We start from the raw sequence: 23,799 nt of genomic DNA, 5'->3' as shown, positions 1-23,799 counted from the left end.
GATCAATATATACCTAGAAACAAATGACAATGAATACATGACGACTCAAAACCTATGGGATGCTGCATAAGTAGTTCTAAGAGGGAAGTTTATAGCAATACAATCCTACTTTAAGAAACAAGAAACATCTCAAGAAAACAACCAAACCTTACACCAAAAGACATTAGAGAAAAAAGAACAAAAAAGCCCCAAAGTTAGCAGAAGGAAAGAAATCATAAAAATCACATCAGAAATAAAGGAAACGATAGCAAAGATCAATAAAACTAAAAGATGGTTCTTTGAGAAGATAAAATTGATAAACCATTAGCCAGACTCATCAAGGAAAAAAGGGAGAAGACTCAAATCAATAGAATTAGAAATGAAAAAGGAGAAGTAACAACTGACACTGAAGAAATATAAAGGATCATGAGAGATTACTACAAGAAACACTATGCCAATAAAATGGACAACCTGGAAGAAATGGTCAAATTCTTAGAAATGCACAGCCTTCCGAAACTGAACCAGGAAGAAATAGAAAATATGAACAGACCAATCAGAAGTAATAAAGTTGAAACTGTGATTAAAAATCTTCCAACAAACAAAAGTCCAGGACCTGATGGCTTCACAGGCAAATTCTATCAAACATTTAGAGAAGAGCTAACACCTATCTTTCTCAAACTCTTCCAAAATATAGGAGAAGGAGAAACACTCCCATACACATTCTAAGAGGCCACAATCACCCTGATACCAAAACCAGACAAAGATGTCACAAAGAAAGAAAATTACAGGCTAATATCACTGATGAACATAGATACAAAAATCCTCAACAAAATACTAGCTAACAGAATGTAACAGCACATTAAAAGGATCATACACCATGATCAAGTGGGGTTTATCCCAGGAATGCAAGGATTCTTCAATATATGCAAATCAATCAATGTGATAAACCATATTAACAAACTGAAGGTGAAAAACCATATGATCATCTCAATAGATGCAGAGAAGCTTTTGACAAAATTCAACACCCATTTATGAAAAAAACCCTGCAGAAAGTAGGCATAGAGGGAACTTTCCTCAACATAATAAAGGCCATATATGACAAATCCACAGCCAACATCGTCCTCAATGGTGAAAAACTGAAAGCATTTCCACTAAGATCAGGAACAAGATAAGGTTGCCCACTCTCACCACTATTATTCAATATATGTTTGAAAGTTTTAGCCACAGAAATCAGAGAAGAAAAAAAATAAAAGGAATCCAAACAAGAAAAGGAGAAGTACAGCTGTCACTGTTTGCAAATGACATGATACTATATAGAGAATCCTAAAGATGCTACTAGAAAACTACTAGAGCCAATCAATGAATTTGGTAAAGTAGCAGGATACAAAATTAATGCAAAGAAATCTCTTGCATTCCTATACACTAATGATGAAACATCTGAAAGAGAAATTAAGGAGACACTCCCATTTACCATTGCAACAAAAAGAGTAAAATACCTAGGAATAAACCTACCTAAGGAGACAAAAGACCTGTATGCAGAAAACTATAAGACACGGATGAAAGAAATTAAAGATGATACAAACAGCAGGAGAGATATACCATGTTCTTGGATTGGAAGAATGAACATTGTGAAAATGACTATACTATCCAGAGCAATCTACAGATTCAATGCAGCCCTATCAAACTACCACTGGCATTTTTCACAGAACTAGAACAGAAAATTTCACAATTTGTATGGAAACACTAAAGACCCTGAATAGCCAAAGAAATCTTGAGAAAGAAAAGCGGAGCTGGAGGAATCAGTTTCCCTGACTTCAGACTATACTACAAAGCTATAGTAATCAAGACAGTATGGTACTGGCACAAAAACAGAAATATAGATCAATGGAACAGGATAGAAAGCCCAGAGGTAAACCCACGCACATATGGTCACCTTATTTTTGATAAAGGAGGCAAGAATATACAGTGGAGAAAAGACAGCCTCTTCAATAAGTGGTGCTGGGAAAATGGACAGCTACACATAAAAGAATAAAATTAGAACACTCACTAACACCATACACAAAAATAAACTCAAAATGGATTAAAGACCTAAATGTAAGGCCAGACACTATTAAACTCTTAAAGGAAAACATAGGCAGAACACTCTATGACATAAATCACAGCAAGATTCTTTATGATTCACCTCCTAGAGAAATGGAAATAAAAACAAAAATAAACAAATGGGACCTAATGATACTTAAGAGCTTTTGCACAGCAAAGGAAACCATAAACAAGATGAAAAGACTACCCTCAGAATGGGAAAAAATATTTGCAAATGAAGCAACTGACAAAGGATTAATCTCCAAAACTGACAAGAAGCTCATGCTGCTCAATATCAGAAAAAAAAAAAACCAACCCAATCCCAAAATGGGCAGAAGACCTATATAGACATTTCTCCAAAGAAGATATACAGATTGCCAACAAACACATGAAAGGATGCTCAACATCATAAATCATCAGAGAAATGCAAATAAAAACTACAGTGAGATATCATCTCACACCAGTCGGAATGGCCATCTTCAAAAACTCTACAAACAATAAACGCTGGAGAGGGTGTGGAGAAAAGGGAAACTTCTTGCACTGTTGCTGGGAATGTAAATTGATACAGCCACTATGGAGAACAGTATGTATGTTCCTTATAAAACTACAAATAGAACTACCATACGACCCAGCAATCCCACTACTGGGCATATACCCTGAGAAAACCATAATTCAAAAAGAGTCATGTACCACAATGTTCATTGCAGCTCTATTTACAATAGCCAGGACATGGAAGCAACCTAAGTGTCCATCAACAGATGAATGGATAAAGAAGATGTGGCAGATATATATAATGGAATATTACTCAGCCATAAAAAGAAACGAAATTGAGTTATTTGTAGTGAGGTGGATGGACCTAGAGTCTGTCATACAGAGTAAAGTAAGTCAGAAAGAGAAAAACAAATACCATATGCTAACACATATATATGGAATCTAAAAAAAAAATGGTCATGAAGAACCTAGGGGCAAGACGGGAATAAAGACACAGACCTCCTAGAGAATGGACTTGAGGATACGGGGAGGAGTAAGGGTAAGCTAGGACAAAGTGAGAGAGTGGCATGGACATACACTACCAAACGTAAAATAGATAGCTAGTGGGAAGCAGCCGCATAGCACAGGGAGATCAGCTCAGTGCTTTGTGACCACCTAGTTGGGTGGGATAGGGAGGGTGGGAGGGAGGGAGACACAAGAGAGAAGAGATTTGGGGACATATGTATATTTATAACTGATTCACTTTGTTATAAAGCAGAAACTAACACACCATTGTAAAGCAATTATACTCCAATAAAGATGTTAAAAAATAAAGAAGTGAAGGAAACAATAGCAAAGATCAATAAAACTAAAAGCTGGTTCTTTTAGAAGATAAACAAAATTGATAAACCATTAGCCAGACTCATCAGGAAAAAAAGGGAGATGACTGAAATCAATAGAATTAGAAATGAAAAAGGAGAAGTAACAACTGACACTGCAGAAATACAAAGGATCATGAGAGATTACTCCAAGCAACTATATGCCAATAAAATGGACAACCTGGAAGAAATGGACACATTCTTAGAAAAGCACATCCTTCTGACACTGAACCAGGAAGGAATAGAAAATATAAACACACCAATCACAAGCACTGAAACTGTGACTAAAAATCTTCCAACAAACAAAAGCCCAGGACCAGATGGCTTCACAGGCTAATTCTATCAAACATTTAGAGAAGTGCTAACATCTATCCTTCTCAAACTCTTGCAAAATATAGCAGAGGGAGGAACACTCCCAAACTCATTCTATGAGGCCACCATCACCCTGATACCAAAACCAGACAAGATGTCAAAAAGAAAGAAAACTATAGACCAATATCACTGATGAACTTAGATGCAAAAATCCTGAACAAAATACCAGCAAACAGAATCCAGCAGCACATTAAAAGGATCATACACCATGATCAAGTAGGGTTTATCCCAGGAATGCAAGGATTCTTCAATATATGCAAATAAATCAATGTGATACACCATATTAACAAACTGAAGGATAAAATCCATATGATAATAGATGCAGAAAAAGCTTTTGACAAAATTCCACACCCATTTTTTATAAAAACCCTCCAGAAATAGGCGTGGAGGGAACTTACCTCAACGTAATCAAGGCCATATATGACAAAAGCACAGCCAACATCGTTCTCAATAGTGAAAAACTGAAAACATCTTTTCGTGGTGTCCTTGTCTGACTTTGGTATAAGGGTAATGCAAGCCTTGAGTTTGAGAATGTTTCATCCTCTTCCATTTGGGGGAAGAGTTTGAGAAGGACTTGCATTAATTCTTTTTTAAATGTTTGGTAGAATTCACCCGAGAAACTACATGGTTCTGGGCTTTTCTTTATGAGATTTTTGTTTACTGATTCAACCTCCTTACTTTGGTGATGTCATGTTTCCTTTGTTGGTGTCAAATTTCCTTGATTTTTCTTGTTCCTTGAAGTCTTGCATTGCACTCTTTGCATTTAAAGTAGTAGTCAACTCCTTCAGTCTTTACTAACTTAAGGAGAGAAATACATTCCTTCAGTCCTTCTAGGGTTTCTAAGGCTTTCACAGACCTTTTATGGATATGACTGCTTCTCACTTCTTACTCCTGCTTGTGGCAGAATTCATAAATTTGTATACTTCTTTCAATCCTCCAGTGCACCAGACTGGGTGTTGACAGCCTCCCTTTTGCTTTCCCAAGGGCAAAGCTAAAGCTAAAGAGGCCAAATTTGTGGCCTCTCCATGGCTCTCACATTCAGGTTAGCCTTCTGTGCATGCTCACAAGCCATCTACCAGAGCTTGCTCTTGCTGCCTTTGAGAACACACAGTGGGCCACAGGGTGGAGGTTTGTGGGGGTGAGGCAATCAGGGTTCTGGGGGTGCCAGTGGGACAGTTGTAGGGATCCACATGTGAGATGTCCCAAGTGGCTTGTGGGCTGGCTTCTTGATAGAGTCTGTGAAGCAGTTAGTAGGATCTATGTCCCATTAGTGCCCTCCAAGAGTCCTATATGTCACTCTCTCAGCCTCTTCCCACTCCCAGTCATGCAGCTGATGACTCGGTACTCTGAAAGGGATGAGAGAGAAATGGGCCTCTTGGCCGTGTCCCACACAGCTGGGAAAGCCAGGCACTCCTTAACACACTTTCACTCCTCCCCCCATCCCTGCAGGAGAATTCACTGGCCAAGAAAGTGTCTCTTGGAACTGAGGGGTATTGCTTGGGGGAGGGGTGGTGCAGGTAAAGTCAAAATGTTACTCCTTCCCTCTCCAACGCATCCAAACTCAAATATATATATTATATATTTGTTTGTTTCCTCCAACAGCATGCTGGACCTTCTCTGCTGGAAACCTAGAATTCCATAAAGGCTTTCTTGTCCATGGGTGATTGTCTCATCCGTAGGTGATTGACAGTGTTCTTCAGGGGCTCCCAGACCATGGCTGAGAGGGACTGGGACCAGCACATGGGCCACTGCAGGGTCCGCAGCCAGGACTGAGATCTGTATGTGTATTACCTGAGGCACGAGTGAGTGAGACTCCTTCCGGGTCCTGTGGCATATGGTGTTGGATCCCACAGCTTTCACAAAGGCACTTTTATTTGTAGATGGATGCTAAATTGTTATTGTTGAACGGGGCATATGTTCGAGGAATGTCGTATTTGGCCATGTTGCTAACATCACTTCTGGCAATGAGTCCTTAAACACCAAAAGCATGATCTATGAAAGAAAAACCTCTTAAGTAGGACTTTATTAAAATTAAAAACCTCTGCTCCCTGAAAAATATATTTTTAAGATAATGAAAAACCGAGCCAGAGACTGGGAATAAATCTCTGCAAAATACATATATAATAAAGGACTGATATCCAAAATATACAAGGAATTCTTAAAACTAAACAACAGGAAAACAAATACCCATTTTAAAAAATGGGCAAAAAGTCTGATTAGACACCCATTTCACCTTAATGGCTCTAAAGTGGATTTTAGGAACTGAGGACAGAGACCAAATATTATAACAAAAGATGCTCCAATTGCCTTATCACTCAGGAAATTCCAAGGGTTTTGGGAGCTGTGAGCCAGGCACCGTGAATGGAGACCAAATATATACGAGAAATATATTTTGATCATCTTTTTTTTTTTTTTTTTGCGGTACCTGGGCCTCTCACTGTTGCGGCCTCTCACTGTTGCAGCCTCTCCCGTTGCGGAGCACAGGCTCCGGACGTGCAGGCTCAGCGGCCATGGCTCACGGGCCCAGCCGCTCCGCGGCATGTGGGATCCTCCCGGACCGAGGCACGAAACTGTGTCCCCTGCATCGGCAGGCGGACTCTCAACAACTGCGCCACCAGGGAAGCCCTATTTTGATCATCTTAATGACAAAATATATTTCTTATAAATCACAATATTGCAGTCCACCTCTTGGTCTTTGAACACAGATCCCTTATAGCAAAACAATAAAAAATGTCAAAAGATATGGCACATTACTAGAATCTCATTCAATCACTAATAACTATTGAGTCCATTATGAAATCTTATGAAAATGTCTCCCAGGGCAAGGCCACTCAGGTTTGCAGGCTTCTATTCAATCTTGTCAGTTTCCAAAAGCAGGAGTGATCCCAGCAATATATGGCTTCACCCTTTCAGTGATCTAGTATAATTTAGCCGAGAGGCAATATCATCTTTTGCTCTGGGCCTCTTTTGAGATGTTGATGTAATACTGGATTTCTCTCATTACATAACCCATTTATTCATTTTCTAACCCACAGCTACTATTTTTCATTCTCTCCACTTACACCCAAACTTTTCCATCTTTGGAAAGGACATTAGGTTCAGTCACTGTACTGGTCTAGATGGCAGGCAGCAATACTAGTCTAGCAAGTCCCACCCCCTCAGCTCACTTCTAGTCAGATAAGGTAAGGTAACACAGGTGCAGAAGTTACACAGGTGAGCTATGTTTATCACCAGGCAATATAGCTGCATTCACTGTTAATCCTAATTTTCCCAGATTGGGTGAAGGCATATCCTGCCCCAACAGGCCCTTAGGAATTCTGACATAAAAGTAAATAGTTTCTTGCTTAGGAATCATCCCTGTTTCATGCCCTTGTAGTTGCAGCCCTGGTCCTGTGACCATTGTATCAAGTGGTGGGGAAAAGAAAAAGTTGAGGTGATACAGAGAAGACAGAATACCAACATTTTCCCCACCCCCTCTTCCCCTGATCCACCAGAAAAACAGAAATCTATCCTGTGGGGATACTCTTTTAGCCCCACTCATGTTCAGCTTGAGTGTGAGCACATACTCGTGAAGGCATGTAAGCCAGCCCTTCATGCCTTTATTCCCCACCCACCCACCACCCAGCCCTTCATGCCTTCATGCCAGCCCTTCAAGCCAGCCCTTCATGCCTTTATTCCCCACCACCCACCATAAAGCCCTTCATGCCATTATTCCCCACCCACCATAAAGCCCTTCATGCCTTTATTCCCCACCCACCCACCACCCAGCCAATATTTTAACTGCCCATTCCAATTCTCTATCAAACTATGACTCTAAGGAGGTTATTTTTCTGACCACTGCTGGACATCATGTGATGTAGAGTGTGTTTGTTCCTTGGTCTAAAGAAATGATTCTCAACCGTCCAAATTTGTGCAATATCTTTTGTTATAGTACTTTTGAGCATTTGCATCTACCACTGGGTAGGCAAAGCCCAGTGCAGAGTCAATGTCTGTTCCTATATTCCTGTCAGGACTCATTTGTAGCCTCCCAGGACTACAAGCATTAGTCTGACTTGTCAGCTCTAATCAGGGCCTCCCCCAAATCCCCAAGGAATCTGCCACATAGCCATCTGCAGTCTGTCTCTTTTGCTGGCATACGGAACAGTTCTTACTGGCATTGCCTCAGAGGATGCAAGAGAAATATGTCTAGATTCGGTCCATCTTTGCACTGCTGCAACTAACTCCCCCAAGTCCACTCATTTCATGGACCCAGGTGGCCACATCAAGGAAGCATATCAAAATGTCCACTTAGTGGTTCCAATCACCTTCTGAACCTTGGAAGGGGGTTCTTCTGATGGGCATCAACATGTCCTACTTTAATGTACCCCTTAAATTCCCAGTGATTTCCATGAGGCTGTGCCCTATTAAGGCCATCCCTTTAACAGTCCAGTTTTCCATTGCCTAACTACCTGACCATATGGCCAGGCCATGGGCTACTGTCCATGTGTAGGTAAAAACCCAAACATAAGGGCTTTTGCCATTGCCCAATTCTTCCACCACTGCTAGGAAAACAGCATGCAATTCAGCACACCAGGATGATCTGTTTTTACCTTCTTCAATCAGAGTGGTGACTTTCCAAACATTTCCAAGATATTGTCTGTTCACCATGGAACTGCCATCCACAAGCCAAGCAGCTCTTTGTTGGTCAGTTAAGGGCTCTTTATAGGGCACTGTCCAAGTTACAACAGAATCCAGTAGCTCCTCACACAGTTCCAGAGTCAGTCCTTGGTGAAAAGAGGCTCGCTGCTCTCAAGAGTATCTCCCCCTTGCATCTCCCAGGCAGCATGTTCCTTTATAAACCATTTCCATTTTATTATGGAACTCTTCTGGGCACTGCCATCCCCATAATCCTAGATATTATGGCTATTTCAAGTTTCAAGATCACTTTATGTCCTTCAGTCACAGTCTTAGGGGTAGCTTCAATTAATCACTGATTGCAAGGTAGTAAATGCCCCTCAAATGGAAATTCTCTAGTCCAAAGTGCCAGTAGTTGTTGAGGTGCTCACAGCTCTTGCCATATGCCCCAGTCTATTCTATGCCTCACATAGGGCTATCACACAGCCTACCAGCACCTCAGCCTCTACTCCATGCTGTTTTGGCTCGGGCAATCTTACTGGTTCCCATTTAGCATGTCCAATTAAAACTGCTTGAAGGGTAGATTTACATGCCTTCTATTTATAATACTAGGTATGGGAAACATTCACCAGTCAGTTATAATGTCCATCCCCACAATACAATCAGGTAAAAAAAGAAAAAAAAAAAAAGATGCAACCACTTCACATAAAACCTGTTTAAATATGCCAATTCTCCTACAAACTTTTACCTTAATTTCATCAACCCTTACATTCCTAACGGTAGCCTCCACTAGGACTTCATCAATAGGTTTTGGTTTTACAATACTAGGTAAGGGAGGTGTTCCCCAGCCAGACATGGTTTCCATTCCCAGAAAACATTCAGGTAACATTCCAACTTTCATAATTTAATTAACCGTTACACTTTTATGTTCTCTCAGTTGAACTGTAGCCCGAGTCAAGGTTTCACCAATGGATTTTGGTACCACAGTTCATAGGATTCCTGTATCAAGGAGTCCTGGAAACTTTTCTTCACCCCGACTATTTTACCCAAGCTTGTGCAAAAGGTTTTGGATCCTTAGGAAGGGGTAGAGCCAAAGGACTCTATAAGTCATATAAAGTCTTATGTATAAGACTTATATAAAGTCTTATATATCTTAAATCTTATATAAATATAAGATTTGTCAATCTTATATTAATTGTCTTACCCCTTGCCCTAAGTGATTGGTCAGATCTCTCATTGTAATTTCTGCTTTCTGGCTTTCAAAATTTCTCCAAATTGTGGTAAACAGAGCTGACTTCTTTGGGGTCCTTTAATGTTGGGGGGCCAGCAAGTCCTTTGGTACTGCTGTATTAAAATCTCTGTTTTAAGCCCACCAAGATCTGTTTTATTCACTCTGCTTCTTAATTATCATCTAAAGATTTCCACCCTGCTGGGATGAGTCCCATGACTCTCCTTTTTCTTTCTTCTTTGTTCCACTCCTATCAACATTTGCTTTATTCACCTTATTCCTTAACAACTGTTTAAAATTTCCTACCCTGCTAAAACTATTCTCTTGATTCTCTCCTCTGCTGTCTCCATTCTCTTGTTAATAACCTAATATTTTTATTAGCATCTATTAAGACCATGAGGGGAAGCTGAGACAGCAAATTCCATAAGGCTTCTTGAACAATCCCTCGGTTTTGCAGCAGTAAGGTTACAATGGGGTATCCATGTAAAAGAAGCCCTTTAACCACAGCATCTACCATGACCTGGATAACAAGTATATTCATTGGGTGAATATCCTGGTCATCATAAAGCCAGCCCCACATGGCTTGCATACAAAGCATATCAGCTGCTTCATCTGGGGTGTTCCGCTTGGCATTCATAGAGGAAGATGGACAGCCCCCTTCTCAGGTAAACAGACCTTACAGTGGTCTTTATACCATCCACCAGGCTAGTTGTTCCTTCAGAAATAACCTCCTGTGTGTCTGGATCACACATAGCCATCTGTGATTGTTCTATAGTCATCTGTGCAACCTGTACCAACCCAAACATGCTCTTTCATTCTGCAGCACTCAAAACCAAAGACACAGCTCCTAAATTAGTCACTCACAACTTATTTCAGTAAAGGTTCCTCAGTAAACTGATGATATCAATCTACCAAATAAAACAACTCTTTCACACTATGTCCTCTGGTTTCAATAGTTTCTTGGTTTTTTCCTCACCCTACAATGACTACCTTCTTGGTGACCAGAGGTTTTAGAGGTACTTTCTGTTGCCCCTGCATAATTTTTACCTTGGAGTGGGGGCAGCTGTGAGGCTAGTGGTTGAAGCTCAGACTCACTGAAATCTGAGCTTGGTCTAGCATCAGGGTCTGATCCAGCACTCTTTTACTTTTAGTTTAGCTATTAACAGATAACAATTACCAAGGGATTGTATATTTTACCTCATTCTTATTAGTCTGCATTTCCTTATTCATTCAGTGAGACAACTCCCCAGGAGTTGGAGTTGATGAAATAAAATTCATATTTTATGGCAAGACAAGAAAAATTTAAACATAAACTTTTTCTCTGCCCCTTTGGGCTTCCTCCCTCTCCTCTAGTGTGTATTGTGCATCTGCACTAACCAGACCTCCCTAGGAGATAACCTTCCTTCTTAATCTTGTAAGGGGTCATGATGGCCCCCTACTCACTTTGTACATGCAGATCCGGATTGTGTAAACTGTCAATACATCACTTGATATATAATCCTTTGTCTCAAAAATGTATATAACTGTACTTTGACCTCTAACAGGTGGAACAGTCCTCAGAGCTTTCTGAAAGTCTGCCTTCCTAGTTATAATCCTCAGGTTGTCTCAAATAAAATTTTCTATTTCTTTCTTAGACTGACTGTCAATTTTTCATCAACAGATCTATCCCTAAATTCCATTGGTAACTTTTACCCTTAGTAATGGATTGTAGCACAGCTGTTGCTCCATACCATGCACGACCATGAATCAAAGGTTCCTTAACCCCCACCCTTTCATCCTTTCTTTTCCCAAACTACATGTTTATGTGAGCCAGGGCTTTCTAGCAAATCCCACTTCTCTGACACCAACTAAAGTGGTTCTGAACCCAATTCCAATCTGTGTGTGTCGGGGTGTTGGGGGGAAGATAGTTTCCTACAACAACAACAATTCTCAAATGCCAGCAAGGTGTCCTAGGATTAAACTTAATTATGACACTATCTACCCAGAGAGAGCATCAGAGTCCACAGGTCAGGGGCTCAGTCCCACAAGACTGCTCTCCACTTCAAATGTCAATCTCAAGCCCAGGTTGTTACTTGCGCTTCTGACCGACCAACTACAGACTGGAGGTTTCCACGACTCCCTCCTTGGACTTCAGATGCCAACTGCGAATCCAGGTTGCTACCTGTACGGCTAGACAGCTACCACCTGGCTATAAATTAGAGGTTCCTATGGCTTCCTCCTTGATTTCAATTAATTTGCTAGAGTGGCTTACAGAATTCAGAGAAACATTTTACCTACCAGATTACTGGTTTATTACCAAAGGATGTAATTCAGAAACAGCCAGATGGATACATAGGGCAAGGTATGGAGAATGGGTACAGAGCTTCCATGCACTCTCCCAATGCTCCACTGTTCCAGAATCTCCCCATGTTCTCCAACTCAGAAGCTCTCCAAACCCCATCATTTTGGGTGTTTACGGAGGCTTCAATACATAGGCATGATTGATTAAATCATTGGCCATTGGTGGTTGATTCAACTTCTAGCCTCTCTCCCCTCCCAGGAAGTAATAGGAGGGGTTTCGACTGAATATTACGACCTTCTAATCACAGAGTTGGTTCCTCCGGCGACGGACACCATCTTTGGTGCTTTCCAAAAGTCACCTCATTAACATAAACCCAGTTGTGGTGGAAAAAGGCTTGTTATGAGTAATAAAACACCTGTTTCACCATAATGGCTCTGAAGTGGATTTTAGAAACTGAGGACAAGAGACCACATATTATGACAAAATGGCTCCCATTGTTCTTATCATTCAGGAAATTTCAAAGGTTTCAGGAGCTGTGAGCCAGGAACCATGGATAGAGACCAAATATATATGAGAAATATATTTTGGTCCTCTGAATGACCAATTATATTACTTATATATCACAACATCACAGAAAGCTTACTACAATAACTACAGCAATCTAAACAGTATGGTACCAACATAAAGATAGACATATAAACCAGTGAAACAGAATAAAGAGCCATGAAATAAACCCTTGCATATGTGGCCAAATGATTTTTGACAAGGGTACCAAGATCATTCAATGGTAAATGGACATTCTTTTCAAGAAATGGTATTGGGAAAACTGGATATCCACATGCAAAAGAATGGATTTGGAGCTTTACCTTATACCACATACCAAAATTAACTCAAAATGGATCAATGACAAACTCAAGAGCTAAAATTTTGAAACTCTTAGAAGAAAATATAGGAAAGAACTTTATGGCATTGAGTTTGGCAATGATTTCTTGGATAGGACACCAAAACATAAAAAAAGATAAATTGGACTTTGTCAAAATTAAAAACTTATGTGCATCAAAAGACCCTTTCAAGACAGTGAAAAGGCAAGCCATAGAATGGGAGAAAATACTTGCAAATCATAATATATGATAATGGATTAATATCAAGAATATTTAAAGGACTCCTAAAACCTAACAACAATAACAAAAAAGCCAAACAACCCTATTTTTAAGGATTTATTTTTAAGGGCAAAGGCCTCAGATAGACATTATTTTCAAAAAAGATATGTAAATGGCCAATAAGCACATGAAAAGATGCACAACATCACTAGTCATTAGGGAAATACAAAGCAAAACCATGAGATACCACCTCACACACATTAAGATGGGTATTATCAAAACACAGAAAATAACAAATGTTGGCAAGGATGTGGAGAAATTGATACCCATGTGCATTTTTGATGTGAATGAAAAATGATTCAGCCACTGTGGAAAACAGTATGTCAGTTCTTCAAAAAGATTAAACATAGAATTACCATATGATGTAACAATTCCACTTCTAGTTATTTACCCAAAATAATTGAAAGCAAGGGCTCAGACAGGTATTTTTACCACCAATGTTCTTAGCAGCATGATTCACAACAGCCAAAAATTGGAAACAACCAAAATGTCCATTGACAGATGTATAGATAAACAAAATGTGGTATATACAAACAATGAAATGTTATTCAGTCTTAAAAAGAAGTAAAATTTTGATACATGCTACAAGGATAAACTTTGAAAATATTATGCTATATGAAACAGCCAGACAGACACAAAGCAACAAATATTATAGATACATTCTAGATACATTGTATCTAGATTTGTCAAATTTGTAGAGATAGAAAATAGAATAGTGCTCACAAGGGCCTGATCAGAGTGGGTAGTGGGAAGTTATTGTTTAATGGATACAGAGTTTCAGTTTGGGATGATAAAAAAAAGTTCTGGAGATTGATATTGATGATGGTTAAATGACAGTGTAAATGTACTTAATGTCACTGAATTATACACATAAAATTGGTTAAAATGGCAAACCTTATATGTTATTTTACCATAAGTTTTTAAAAACCATAGAAATGTACAATACAAAGGGTGAACCCTAATATACACTAAGGACTTTAGTTAGTAATAATGTATCAATATTCATTCATCAACTGTAACAAATATATCACACTAATGCAAGAGGCTAATAATATGGGAAACTGTGTGTAGGGAAAGGAGGTGGTGGAGAAGAAGTAGTAGCATAGGGCTTCCCTGGTGGCGCAGTGGTTGAGAATCTGCCTGCCAATGCAGGGGACATGGCTTCGAGCCCTGGTCTGGGAGGATCCCACATGCCGCAGAGCAACTAGGACCGTGAGCCACAACTACTGAGCCTGAGCGTCTGGAGCCTATGTTCCGCAACAAGAAAGGCCGTGATAGCGAGAGGCCCGTGCACTGTGATGAAGAGTGGCCCCCGCTTGCCGCAACTAGAGAAAGCCCTTGCACAGAAACGAAGACCCAACACAGCCAAAAATAAATAAATAAATTAAATTTAAAAAAAAAGAATGGAGGGCAATGTCTACACTATATACTGAGTCCCCTTAAAAAAAAAAAGAAGTAGTAGTATAGGGGAGCTCTCTGTACTATCTGCTTAATTTTTCTATAAACCTAAAACTGCTCTAAAACATAAAGTCAAGTAATTTTTTAAATGCCAGTATTATTGCATTTTTGGTTTGTTATTACTTGTTTTTATTCCAGTGTATTTTATTTATTCATTTATTTTTATTAAAGTATAGTTGAGACAATATTATGTTAGTGTCAGGTGTACAACATAGTGATCCAACAATTAAGTACATTATGAAATGATCACTACAAGTCCAGTAACCATCTGTCACCATACAAAATTATTACAGTATTATTGACTCTATTCTTTATGCTGTATATTACATCTCCATGACTTATTTTATGACTGAAAGTTTGTTATCTCTTAATCCTCTTCATCCACTGTCCCATAATCCCCACTCCCCTCCCCTCTGGCAACCACATATTTGCTCCCTGTATCTGTACGTCTGTTCATGTTTTTCCAGGGTTTCTTTTTGTTTTCTTTTTCTTTTTTCTTTTTTGGCCATGCAGTTTACGGGATTTCAGTTCCCTGACCAGGAATTAAACCTGGGCCACAGCACTGAAATCCCAGAATCCTAACCACTAGGCCACCAAGGAACTCCCACTGTTTCCATTTTGTTTTGTTTGTTTTGTTTTTTAGATTCCACATATAAGTGAGCTCATATGGTACTTGTCTTTCTCTGTCTGATTTATTTCACTTAGCAAACCATCAACAAAACAAAAAGACAACCTACTGAATGGCAGAAAATAATTGCAAATGATATGTCCAATAAGAGGTTAATAGCCAAATTATAAAGAAATCACACAACTCAATATAAAAAAAGAAAAATGAACAATCCAATTAAAAGATGGGCAGAGAACCTGAATAGACATTTCTCTAAAGAAGACAGACAGATGGCCAATAGACACATGAAAAGATGCTCAACATCACTAATCATCAGGGAAATGCAGGTCTAAACCACAATATCACCCCATACCTGTTAGAAAGGCTATTATCAAAAAGACAAGAAGTAACATGTTGGCGAGGATGTGGAGAAAAGGGAACCCTCATGCACTGTTGGTGGGAATGTAAATTGGTGCAGCCACTATGGAAAAAACAGTATGGAAGTTCCTCAAAAAATTAAAAATAGAACTAGCATACCATCCAGCAACTCCACTTCTGAGTATTTACCTGAAGAAAACAAAAACACTAATTTGAAAAGATATATGCACCCCTATACTCATTGCGGCATTATTTAGAATAGCCAAGATGTGGAAACAACCTAGATGTCCATCAATAGATGAATGGACAAAGAAGATACACACACTCATTAATGAGTAATAACTTTTCATTCTGTCTTGGTGTGTGTATGTGTGTGACATCATCAGTATCGGCATCTGAACCAAATCTGGGATGATAGTGTATTCTGTCTCTGAGGGGTGGCCACAACAGTCCCAAAAAGAAAATATATTTTTCTGTATAGTGGAGCCATGGGTTTCTTGCAGAATGAAGAGAAAGGGAGAGGGAATTAATTGTAAAGCTTTTCACTTAATAGAGTTGTTCATCTAGGCTATCTTTGGTAATTTTAATATTGTATTTCAAAACTTTACTATATATATAATGACATTAATGGATTTATGTAAATTATAAAAGTTCCTACCATTGTTCTTGGTATACCAGAAAAATGACATTACTTTAACAGGAGGCTCAAATGGAAAAGGCACAACCTTTGAGCCATTTCCTCTTGTTTCTTATCCTCTTGAGATTTATACACCAAGGGGTGACAGCCACAGAAGTTTTTGTTTTTCATACCAGACTAGTTTTGACTCAGAAGAAATTATCTGTTATGAAAACTTAAGAATGATAGTGTGCCCCTCCTCTAAAAGCTTTTTTGTACTTGGTCACTGGCTCGCTGAGGGATGAATCATTAGTTCTGGATGAGGATTTCTCACCTAAGGTGCTTCAGAGAGCCTGAAGTCCCATGTGGCTTGAATGCAGGTGGGATATAATGGGGACAATGAAAATATGCTGAAGGATATAGAGCCTTGAAAGACTTGCTAGGGAATTTGGTGATATTTTATAGATGGATTCCCCTGAAAGTTCCTCATTTAAAATTGAGGGTGGGTAAATAAATAAATAAATAAATAGATAGATAGATAGATAAATAAATAAATAAAATTGAGGGCCCAGCAAAGGGTCGGTAGGTGCAAATAGTCCAGTTGTGTTGCAGGAAGATTCCCTGCTTTACTTGATGACAGGAAAGATGAGAAATCTACACTGATTTTTACCCCCAGCCAGCAACATATTGAGACAAGTAACATCTGGATCAGCCCTGATACTACATGGGCTTGCCTGAATTATTTTTCCAGAAAAGGACATGAAACAAGAGATGAGCAATGGGGTTTTGACTTTGAGTACACCCCAGGAACAATTTGGGAACTGACTATGTCTTCCATAATTCCTACTCAAGGACAGACCATCAGCTTCTTGCTTTGATACAATACCTACATACCCCAAACTCACCCTTCTCTTTAACTAATGGAAAATTTCACAGCCATCAACTGATTAAGTGTGTGCTCCACAGGGCATTTGAGACACAGAATATTTCCAAAGGGTCTGGTCCAATTGTACTGTGAAGATCCCCAATTCTGAAAGCAGTACCCACAGCTAGAATTCCAGACTATGGGAGTTTTGTGGATTAAAAACTAAGTTATAAAGAATGCCAAAAATCATCTAAGTTGCAACTGTATGTTGCAAAAAGCCTACCTACATTTTTTCACCCTTAATGCACAAACGTGGCTGGTTGTCTTTCATTTTAACTCCTAGATATACAGAAGATAGATTCAGATTTGACCTCAACAGATATTAAACTAAAGATAGCTGCTAAAACTAGGGATACATGACATCTTGTTGAGATTTGTAGGTTTAGGCCTTCCCCCAAACACATAAAAAGTTAGGAGAGAGAGGAAGCTCAATAGAAAGACCAGTAATTGTACACTGTATTTCTCAATACCCAATTTCCCAATTCTGGGCAGTTAAGGAAAGAGGAATGATAACAGCAAAGGAGACAGAGGGTAGGAGAGGCAGAGGTGACCCCAGATCCCAATCTAAACTCTGGCATTCTATGCCACAAACTCTTAACCAGAACTTAGCTTTTGTTAGGTATAAACAGGAGGAGCTGAGGTAGTATAGACAACATGGCTTCAGCTCTGTAAACTGTACAAATAAATAGGATAGTGGGATTAGGGGAAGTAATTTCTTCCTAACCACACACTCCTAAAGGACTTTGGTCTGCTGTGGCTGCCTCATAGAGCTGAGCTCTAATCAAAAGGGATCAGCACAAACAGGGCACTGTCATCAAACGTAGGTGCAAATCACCAAGTCCAAAGCATTGGTCAGCAAACAAAAGCAAATATGAGAGCAAACAGTCATAAAGATGGGGCAAATGAGATTTTCTATGAAGCAATTTTTTTAGTTAGACCCTAGAAAGGCCCTCCTCTGAGACCCAGGAATACGGGGAGTGGGGGAGCCTCAGATGAAGCAGTAAACTTGGTACCCCAAGATGGGGCACCTGGATGTTGAGGGTACAGTGGGACTAGGTCCTTTTAGAACCACACTTCCATGGCTTTGCTAAATGGGAATGAAAACCAGGAATTTTCCTGGAGGTTAAAAAGCTTCAAGATATCCTGATAAGACATCTTATGTGAAAGGCTGAGCACAAGTTCTGGGACTCAAACTGGAATGAAAGCATCTGTGTTCCTTTACTCCTAAGTCTATGTCTTCACCCCTTTCCCCAGGTCTGCCCAGATGTCAGCCAGTAGCACAGTCCTATCTTCTTGTGTACAGAGTGATTCTACTCTTTGAACATGCTGAAACTAAAAGATCTTTCAATGTAAACTTGTTTTGTTTGTACCCCACTACAGACGCAGACAGTGCTCTTTATTATTCTGTTACTTGTGCTTTATCCCTCTGACTAGACTTCAACTGAAGAACTAGGACAATGTTTTCACCAGTTTTAGCATGCAACTTTATTTACATGTAAATGAAGTATTAAATGAATACACTTATGTCAATATAAAGCACAGAAGTATAGTTTACTCAGGATGAATAAGTTCATTATTAGGTCATATTGCAGAAATACTAAAAATATCTTAATTTATATAGCACAGTAAAAATCAACAAACATTCAAGCTCTCAAGATCATTTGGTATCCATAAAACTGCCTCCTTCAATCAGCACAGATGGCATAAATATTGAACTTATAATATGCATTCATTTCATATTACAACACCAAAAAGTTATTCAAGGCTTTGTGAGAACATACGGCTATTCAGAGTTTGAGTATTAATCGTATAACTTTATCTCTCACCTCAGGATCACTGTGCTCTGCTAAGTCTTGTAGTTTCTGACCAAACTGTTTTGCTTCCTGGAATATGGAAATAAGTTCAGATTTAGTGAACTCTTCCTTGGTAAATAGCTTCACCTTCTTTTTGAATTGGAAATTTATATTCTCAAATATTTCAATGGTATTAAGAATATTGGCCTTTGACTCATTTTTGTTAAACGGCGCAACCAGTGATGACAGTACTTTGGCACTGATCAGTTCTCTTGTATTGGCTTGATTTTTAGACAAGCGCGAAAACACTTTTAAAACATAAAACTTGGTTTTGCCACTTCCCTTGTTTAACAAGGTGAGGATATCTGGAATGTAATTGACAATCATATGGTGGTCCTCAAATTTTACACTCAGCTGCACTAATAATTTTAGTCCAGCCAATTGCTCAGGGGAGTTCAAAGGAAAAGAGATTATGTCCTTACAAACTTGGTTTACATATGACTCTCCTGTTTTTGGTTCTCCAGAAGACTCAGAGTTGTCATCCACCATATTTAAAGTTCTAGGGTGTTCTTTAACATTGGGATTATTGACCAAGTTTTCAATCATAACAGTAATACCTACATCATGAATTATATCTTGGGTAAATGGATAAGCAGGACTGATACCCATTATCATTGTAGCTATTTCATGAATGAAAGGATCCCTAGTTAACTTAAGTAGGGCAACGAGTTTATCAAACTCTTTAGGCTCTAAACTAAAAACATGTGATTTGCAGCGGCAGGCTTTTGGATTGGGCCCATACTTTTCCCTATACTTAACCTGTTTTTTGAGCTCAGCTAAGGTCTGGAAGTAAGGCCCATTATAGGGTGGGATCTTGGTCAGAGGCCGAATCCCCAGAGGAGTTTCAATCAAGGTCTCAACCAGAGTCCAGTTCCCTTCTGGAGGCAAGGATCGCTCCCCTCCCTCTACTGGGACTAGGACACAAAACCTGGCCCTTGACCATGCTGCCGCTTTTTGCTTTATAGTAAGTTCGGGTTTGGGCTTGGGCTTGGGCTTTTCCTGGATCTTACGTGGAGGCTTATACACTTGAAAAGGGGTCTCTTCTTCAGGCCAGAACCAGGATCCTACACTAGGCTCTTCTCCAGTCCAAAACCAAGAGCAGACATTTTCTTCAGCCTCATCACTGGACTCAATTACAATACCAGCTCTGTCCCCCACCCTCAACTTGATGCTGGCCTCTCTCCTTCTCTGGGACCTGGACCCAATATTGTCTTTACCATCAGCCTTAGCAAAGGACCTGATATTGACTTCACTTCCAGCACCAGCCTTGACTTCATACTTGGTCACAGCACTGACCCTGGACATAGGCATGGCCTTTGACTTGGTTTGGGACACTATACCAGGTTCTGTAGGGGGGTCTGCCTTAGTCTCAGCCACAACTCTAGTCTTAGTTTTAGCTTCCATCTTGCTCACTTCCCTTGTCAAGGCACGGCCTCAGTGTAGGTCACTGCCTGTATCCTGGCCATTGCTCCATCCCCAGGCTTGGCCTGGGTCACTGGTCCTGTTTCCGATTCTGTCTCAGCCACTGCCTTGGCATGGATCTTAGCCTTGGCTCTAGTGTTGGCAGGGCCACAGATTCCAGCTTTCAGGCCAGCCCCAGCCCCTCCTCTGCCCTTGCCTTAGCCTCGAAGCCAGTCATGATCCAAGTTAAAGGCAAGGCCAAGTTATGTATCCCCACCCCCGTCTCAGCCTTGACTGAAGGTCTCTCCCAAGTTGGTGTTTTCATACAAAGTCCAGTTGTCACTCAGCCCCCTTTCCAACTATAGGCTCTGCCAGTGATATAAACAACGTGCAGAGGAAGCTCACTCAGGGAAAGGAAGGATGGCTGTGTGCCTGAGCGCAGCCCTGTGGAGGGTGGTGGTCTTCAGCCACTCCAAGGCCACCAGATCTGCCACTGAAGTTGGACCTAGGGGTGGAGGAAGGAAATGGGGCTTTGAGTCTTTTCCAACTTTTTGCTCATGTTGATTAGCACAGAGAGACAGGAAAATATGAAAATTCAGTGCTAAGTGTAAAAGGTAGATAATTAGCAAACTCCTTCTCCCTTCATTTCATGCTCCCTACTGTAGTTGCAACTACTGTAGTTGCAACTGATCTTTTTTCCAGACACAAAACAGAGTATGGAGAGTGGAAAAGCTGAATGGGAGTGAGAGACTGAAGATTCCCTAGACTGGCTCTCTACCCCTACCACACCCAAGCAGATCTCCACTACTTCATCCTACAGGTCTACTGAGGAAGTCTCCACATACACTAACCTTCTCTGATCTGGAGTAATTTTCTCCTCCTTTCCTTGCTTCCAATGATGACAAGCCCTACAGCAGACCTAAAGGCAGATCTATAGACAAATAAACAGGAGGATTGGAAACTGATCTCTTGGTAGACTGACTTTGGTCCCTGGTCCCTATATATGTAGTTTGTCTAGTGTTTCCCTCCTTCTGGTCCCTTCCCCCATTGCCTGCTTCAGGACTGCTCCTCCTCTCTGTTTCCCACTATTTTCCACTTCAGTGACTGCCCTGGCACTTCCCTGTTTCAAAAATGGACTGGGGTGAAGCATAAGAATAGGAAAACCAAGTGGGAAGTAATAAAAGCAGGTATTACCCTTCTATACCCCCAAAGCTTAGGAAGGCTCCCAACTAAATCAGCAGGGGACCAAACGGGTTAGTAAACTGGCAAAACAGAAGAGATAGAATTCTCTATCTCAATCACTCTACCCTCACACCAATCTAAACAGATATAGGACACATTTCTCTTCTTCATTATTTCCTAGCTTCAAGTTGGGTTACCATTTACAAGCCTTCACAACAACTGAGAGTTCCACAGACCTAAGGACAGACCTACACGCAAAGATTCACAAATGCAGAGTTAAATAAATAAACAGAGACAATGGAGACCGAGCCCTTGGTAGAGATCAGTACGTAGGACACTGATCCTTTCTGGATACAAGTACCTGACTGCCAAAAATTTCTCTTTCTTCCTCCCCTCCCCCAAATCTCCAAGCTCCTCTGCTCCATTCTCAAAGTCTGACAATTCCCCTGCAGAGACAACTCGAAAATCGCTGCAAGATAGTGGTGGTGTTAGTAGGGATGGAATGCTCAAACCATGGAAATTGGCTTCGAAATCAAAGAAAAGTATGATTTCCAAATTTCATCTAAGTTCTTGTGTTTCCTTTTTCTCCCCAAAGCCTATCATTTTCTTCAACACAATGGGAATAAGGGAGGGCTGTTTGGAAAGCTGGCAGAAAGGAGATCTGGAATTTCCCCTAGATTCCTACCTGCTCTAGTCTTAGCCATCTACCACATCCAAGCACTGACCTCTCTACAGAAATTAAGCCAATTTTCTTTTTCTTATACCCTTTGAGGTTCACTGCCCCCTACCGGTCTTTACAGAAACATAGAGTACCGCAAATGCAGAAACAGACCTACACATATAAACGCATGATACATACTCAACGACCCAATGAAAAGACAGTGGGAGAGACTTGGTTATTAATAGTTAGCCTAGTAACCAGGACAGGAGACCCTTTTCTAATCCAGGGCCTTGATTATCAAACACTTACAACCTCCTTTTACACTCTTTCCCTCCCAGGGCTCCCCAGACCACTGCTCTCACAGACAGCAGCAGCCCCTCCTCCTATTAATGTAATCCACCATTTCTCCGCTAGAAGCCGCTACTACACTCCTTTCCCTCCCCAAACATGGTGGGTGGGGGGAGGGCAGTGTCGGGAAATAAAGCTAGCAAGAGGCAGATCATTTTTAATTTATCATTGCGTGCCGCTCAAACGAACCCTGTCCCTCTCTCCCTCTCACCACCCGCGCCCCATGACCAAGTCACATCTCCCACGTTCATCTCTGACACCCATATCCACACTCCCAAGCAATGCCCGCCTTCTCACTGACCTGCTCTGCTTGGATGAGAGGCAGTTTTCTCATTTCCTTGCCTCGAGGGGTGCCGAACCCTAAGAAAGAGGGACGGACAGTCAGACGGATACAAGGACACGAGACAATGGCGGCGACTATGTTTGGGGTTTGGCCCGGCACGGCAGATTCATGACGAGATACCTGCTTTATCAGATAAAGGGCCGTAACTGGCAAACGACTGTAACTTTCTGGAATTTCCTTCTCCTTACCGCCCCCAGGACGCCTCAGGGACCCGCTCCTAGTGACTCTTAACAGCTACCTTTTCCTCCGCAGACTTTGTCTCTCCACGTCCCCAGAACCAAAACCGAGCAGCTCTAGCGGAGTTGAAGGCGATCCGGCCTCACGGAAGCGGAGTGATACCAGGCCTTTGCATAGTGCCGCTTTCTCTGTCAGCGAGCTCCGTCCCGCCTACCCTGGCTGTTTCGGTACTGGTGTGGGCAGGGGCGGGGTCTGGATTTTTAGAAAGCAGCGCTGGACGGAGAGAAGCCGACTAAACCAAAGGGTCTCGGTATTAGTTCCCCTCTGTTAGGGAGCTCCTCCACCCCAAACCTACAATCTTTTCCCCTGAACTGAAATGTATACGGGTTTCGGGAGGTGACATCAGTGAATCCGCTTCGGCCCGATAAGGCGGACGGATACCAAAATATAGTTGTTACAAATTCCCTTCTCCAAAGCCTGCGGCCTGCCGTAGTGTGTGGGTTGGGGGAGGGGGCCGAGGTAAGAAGGTCAGGAAGGAGGCTCAAGACTGAAAGAGGAAGGTAAATTCTGATCTATTCCAAAAACTATGCGTCACCTTTATGAGAGAAGCCACTTCAAGCTGCCCTTCTCAGCAATCAGCCTTTTGAACTAAAGGGCAGGGGCGGGGCGGGGCGCCTGGAAAGCTGCTCTGGTCCGACTTGCTGATCAATATAAAACACCTTAGTCTTTTCTTGTTCTTCTCCTCTAAGTTTCTCGCCCTTATTGCCTACTGTATTTCTTGCACAGAA

At 40.9% G+C, this 23,799-nt stretch overlaps 2 protein-coding genes across 3 annotated transcripts in view; both read right to left on the bottom strand.

The window, feature by feature from the left end:
- GPRASP1 (G protein-coupled receptor associated sorting protein 1) overlaps window positions 1-23,167 on the bottom strand; it is a 63,871-nt gene extending 40,704 nt beyond the window's left edge. Inside the window, exons 1-4 of one of the 2 annotated variants that reach the window (XM_082680616.1) lie at window positions 23,073-23,167; window positions 22,793-22,851; window positions 20,706-20,805; window positions 18,873-18,929 (exon numbers count right to left, since the gene is read on the bottom strand). The gene's annotated coding sequence lies outside the window, so the exon portion shown is untranslated. The remainder of the gene's footprint in view (window positions 1-18,872; window positions 18,930-20,705; window positions 20,806-22,792; window positions 22,852-23,072) is intronic. The other variant, XM_082680617.1, reaches the window with a different exon arrangement.
- ARMCX5 (armadillo repeat containing X-linked 5) lies at window positions 18,518-20,502 on the bottom strand. Its single transcript, XM_082680619.1, is given in 2 exon segments — window positions 18,518-20,329; window positions 20,332-20,502. Coding segments are annotated over 2 exon segments (1,530 nt in total). The 5' UTR covers window positions 20,366-20,502; the 3' UTR covers window positions 18,518-18,833.
- Window positions 23,168-23,799: the final 632 nt, after the last annotated feature.

This window comes from Grampus griseus, assembly GCF_964374135.1.
Source record: "Grampus griseus genome assembly, chromosome: X".
NCBI classification, from domain to species: domain Eukaryota; kingdom Metazoa; phylum Chordata; class Mammalia; order Artiodactyla; family Delphinidae; genus Grampus; species Grampus griseus.
The sequence above is the reverse complement of the archived record's forward strand: the minus strand, read 5'-3'. Positions and strand labels throughout refer to the sequence as shown.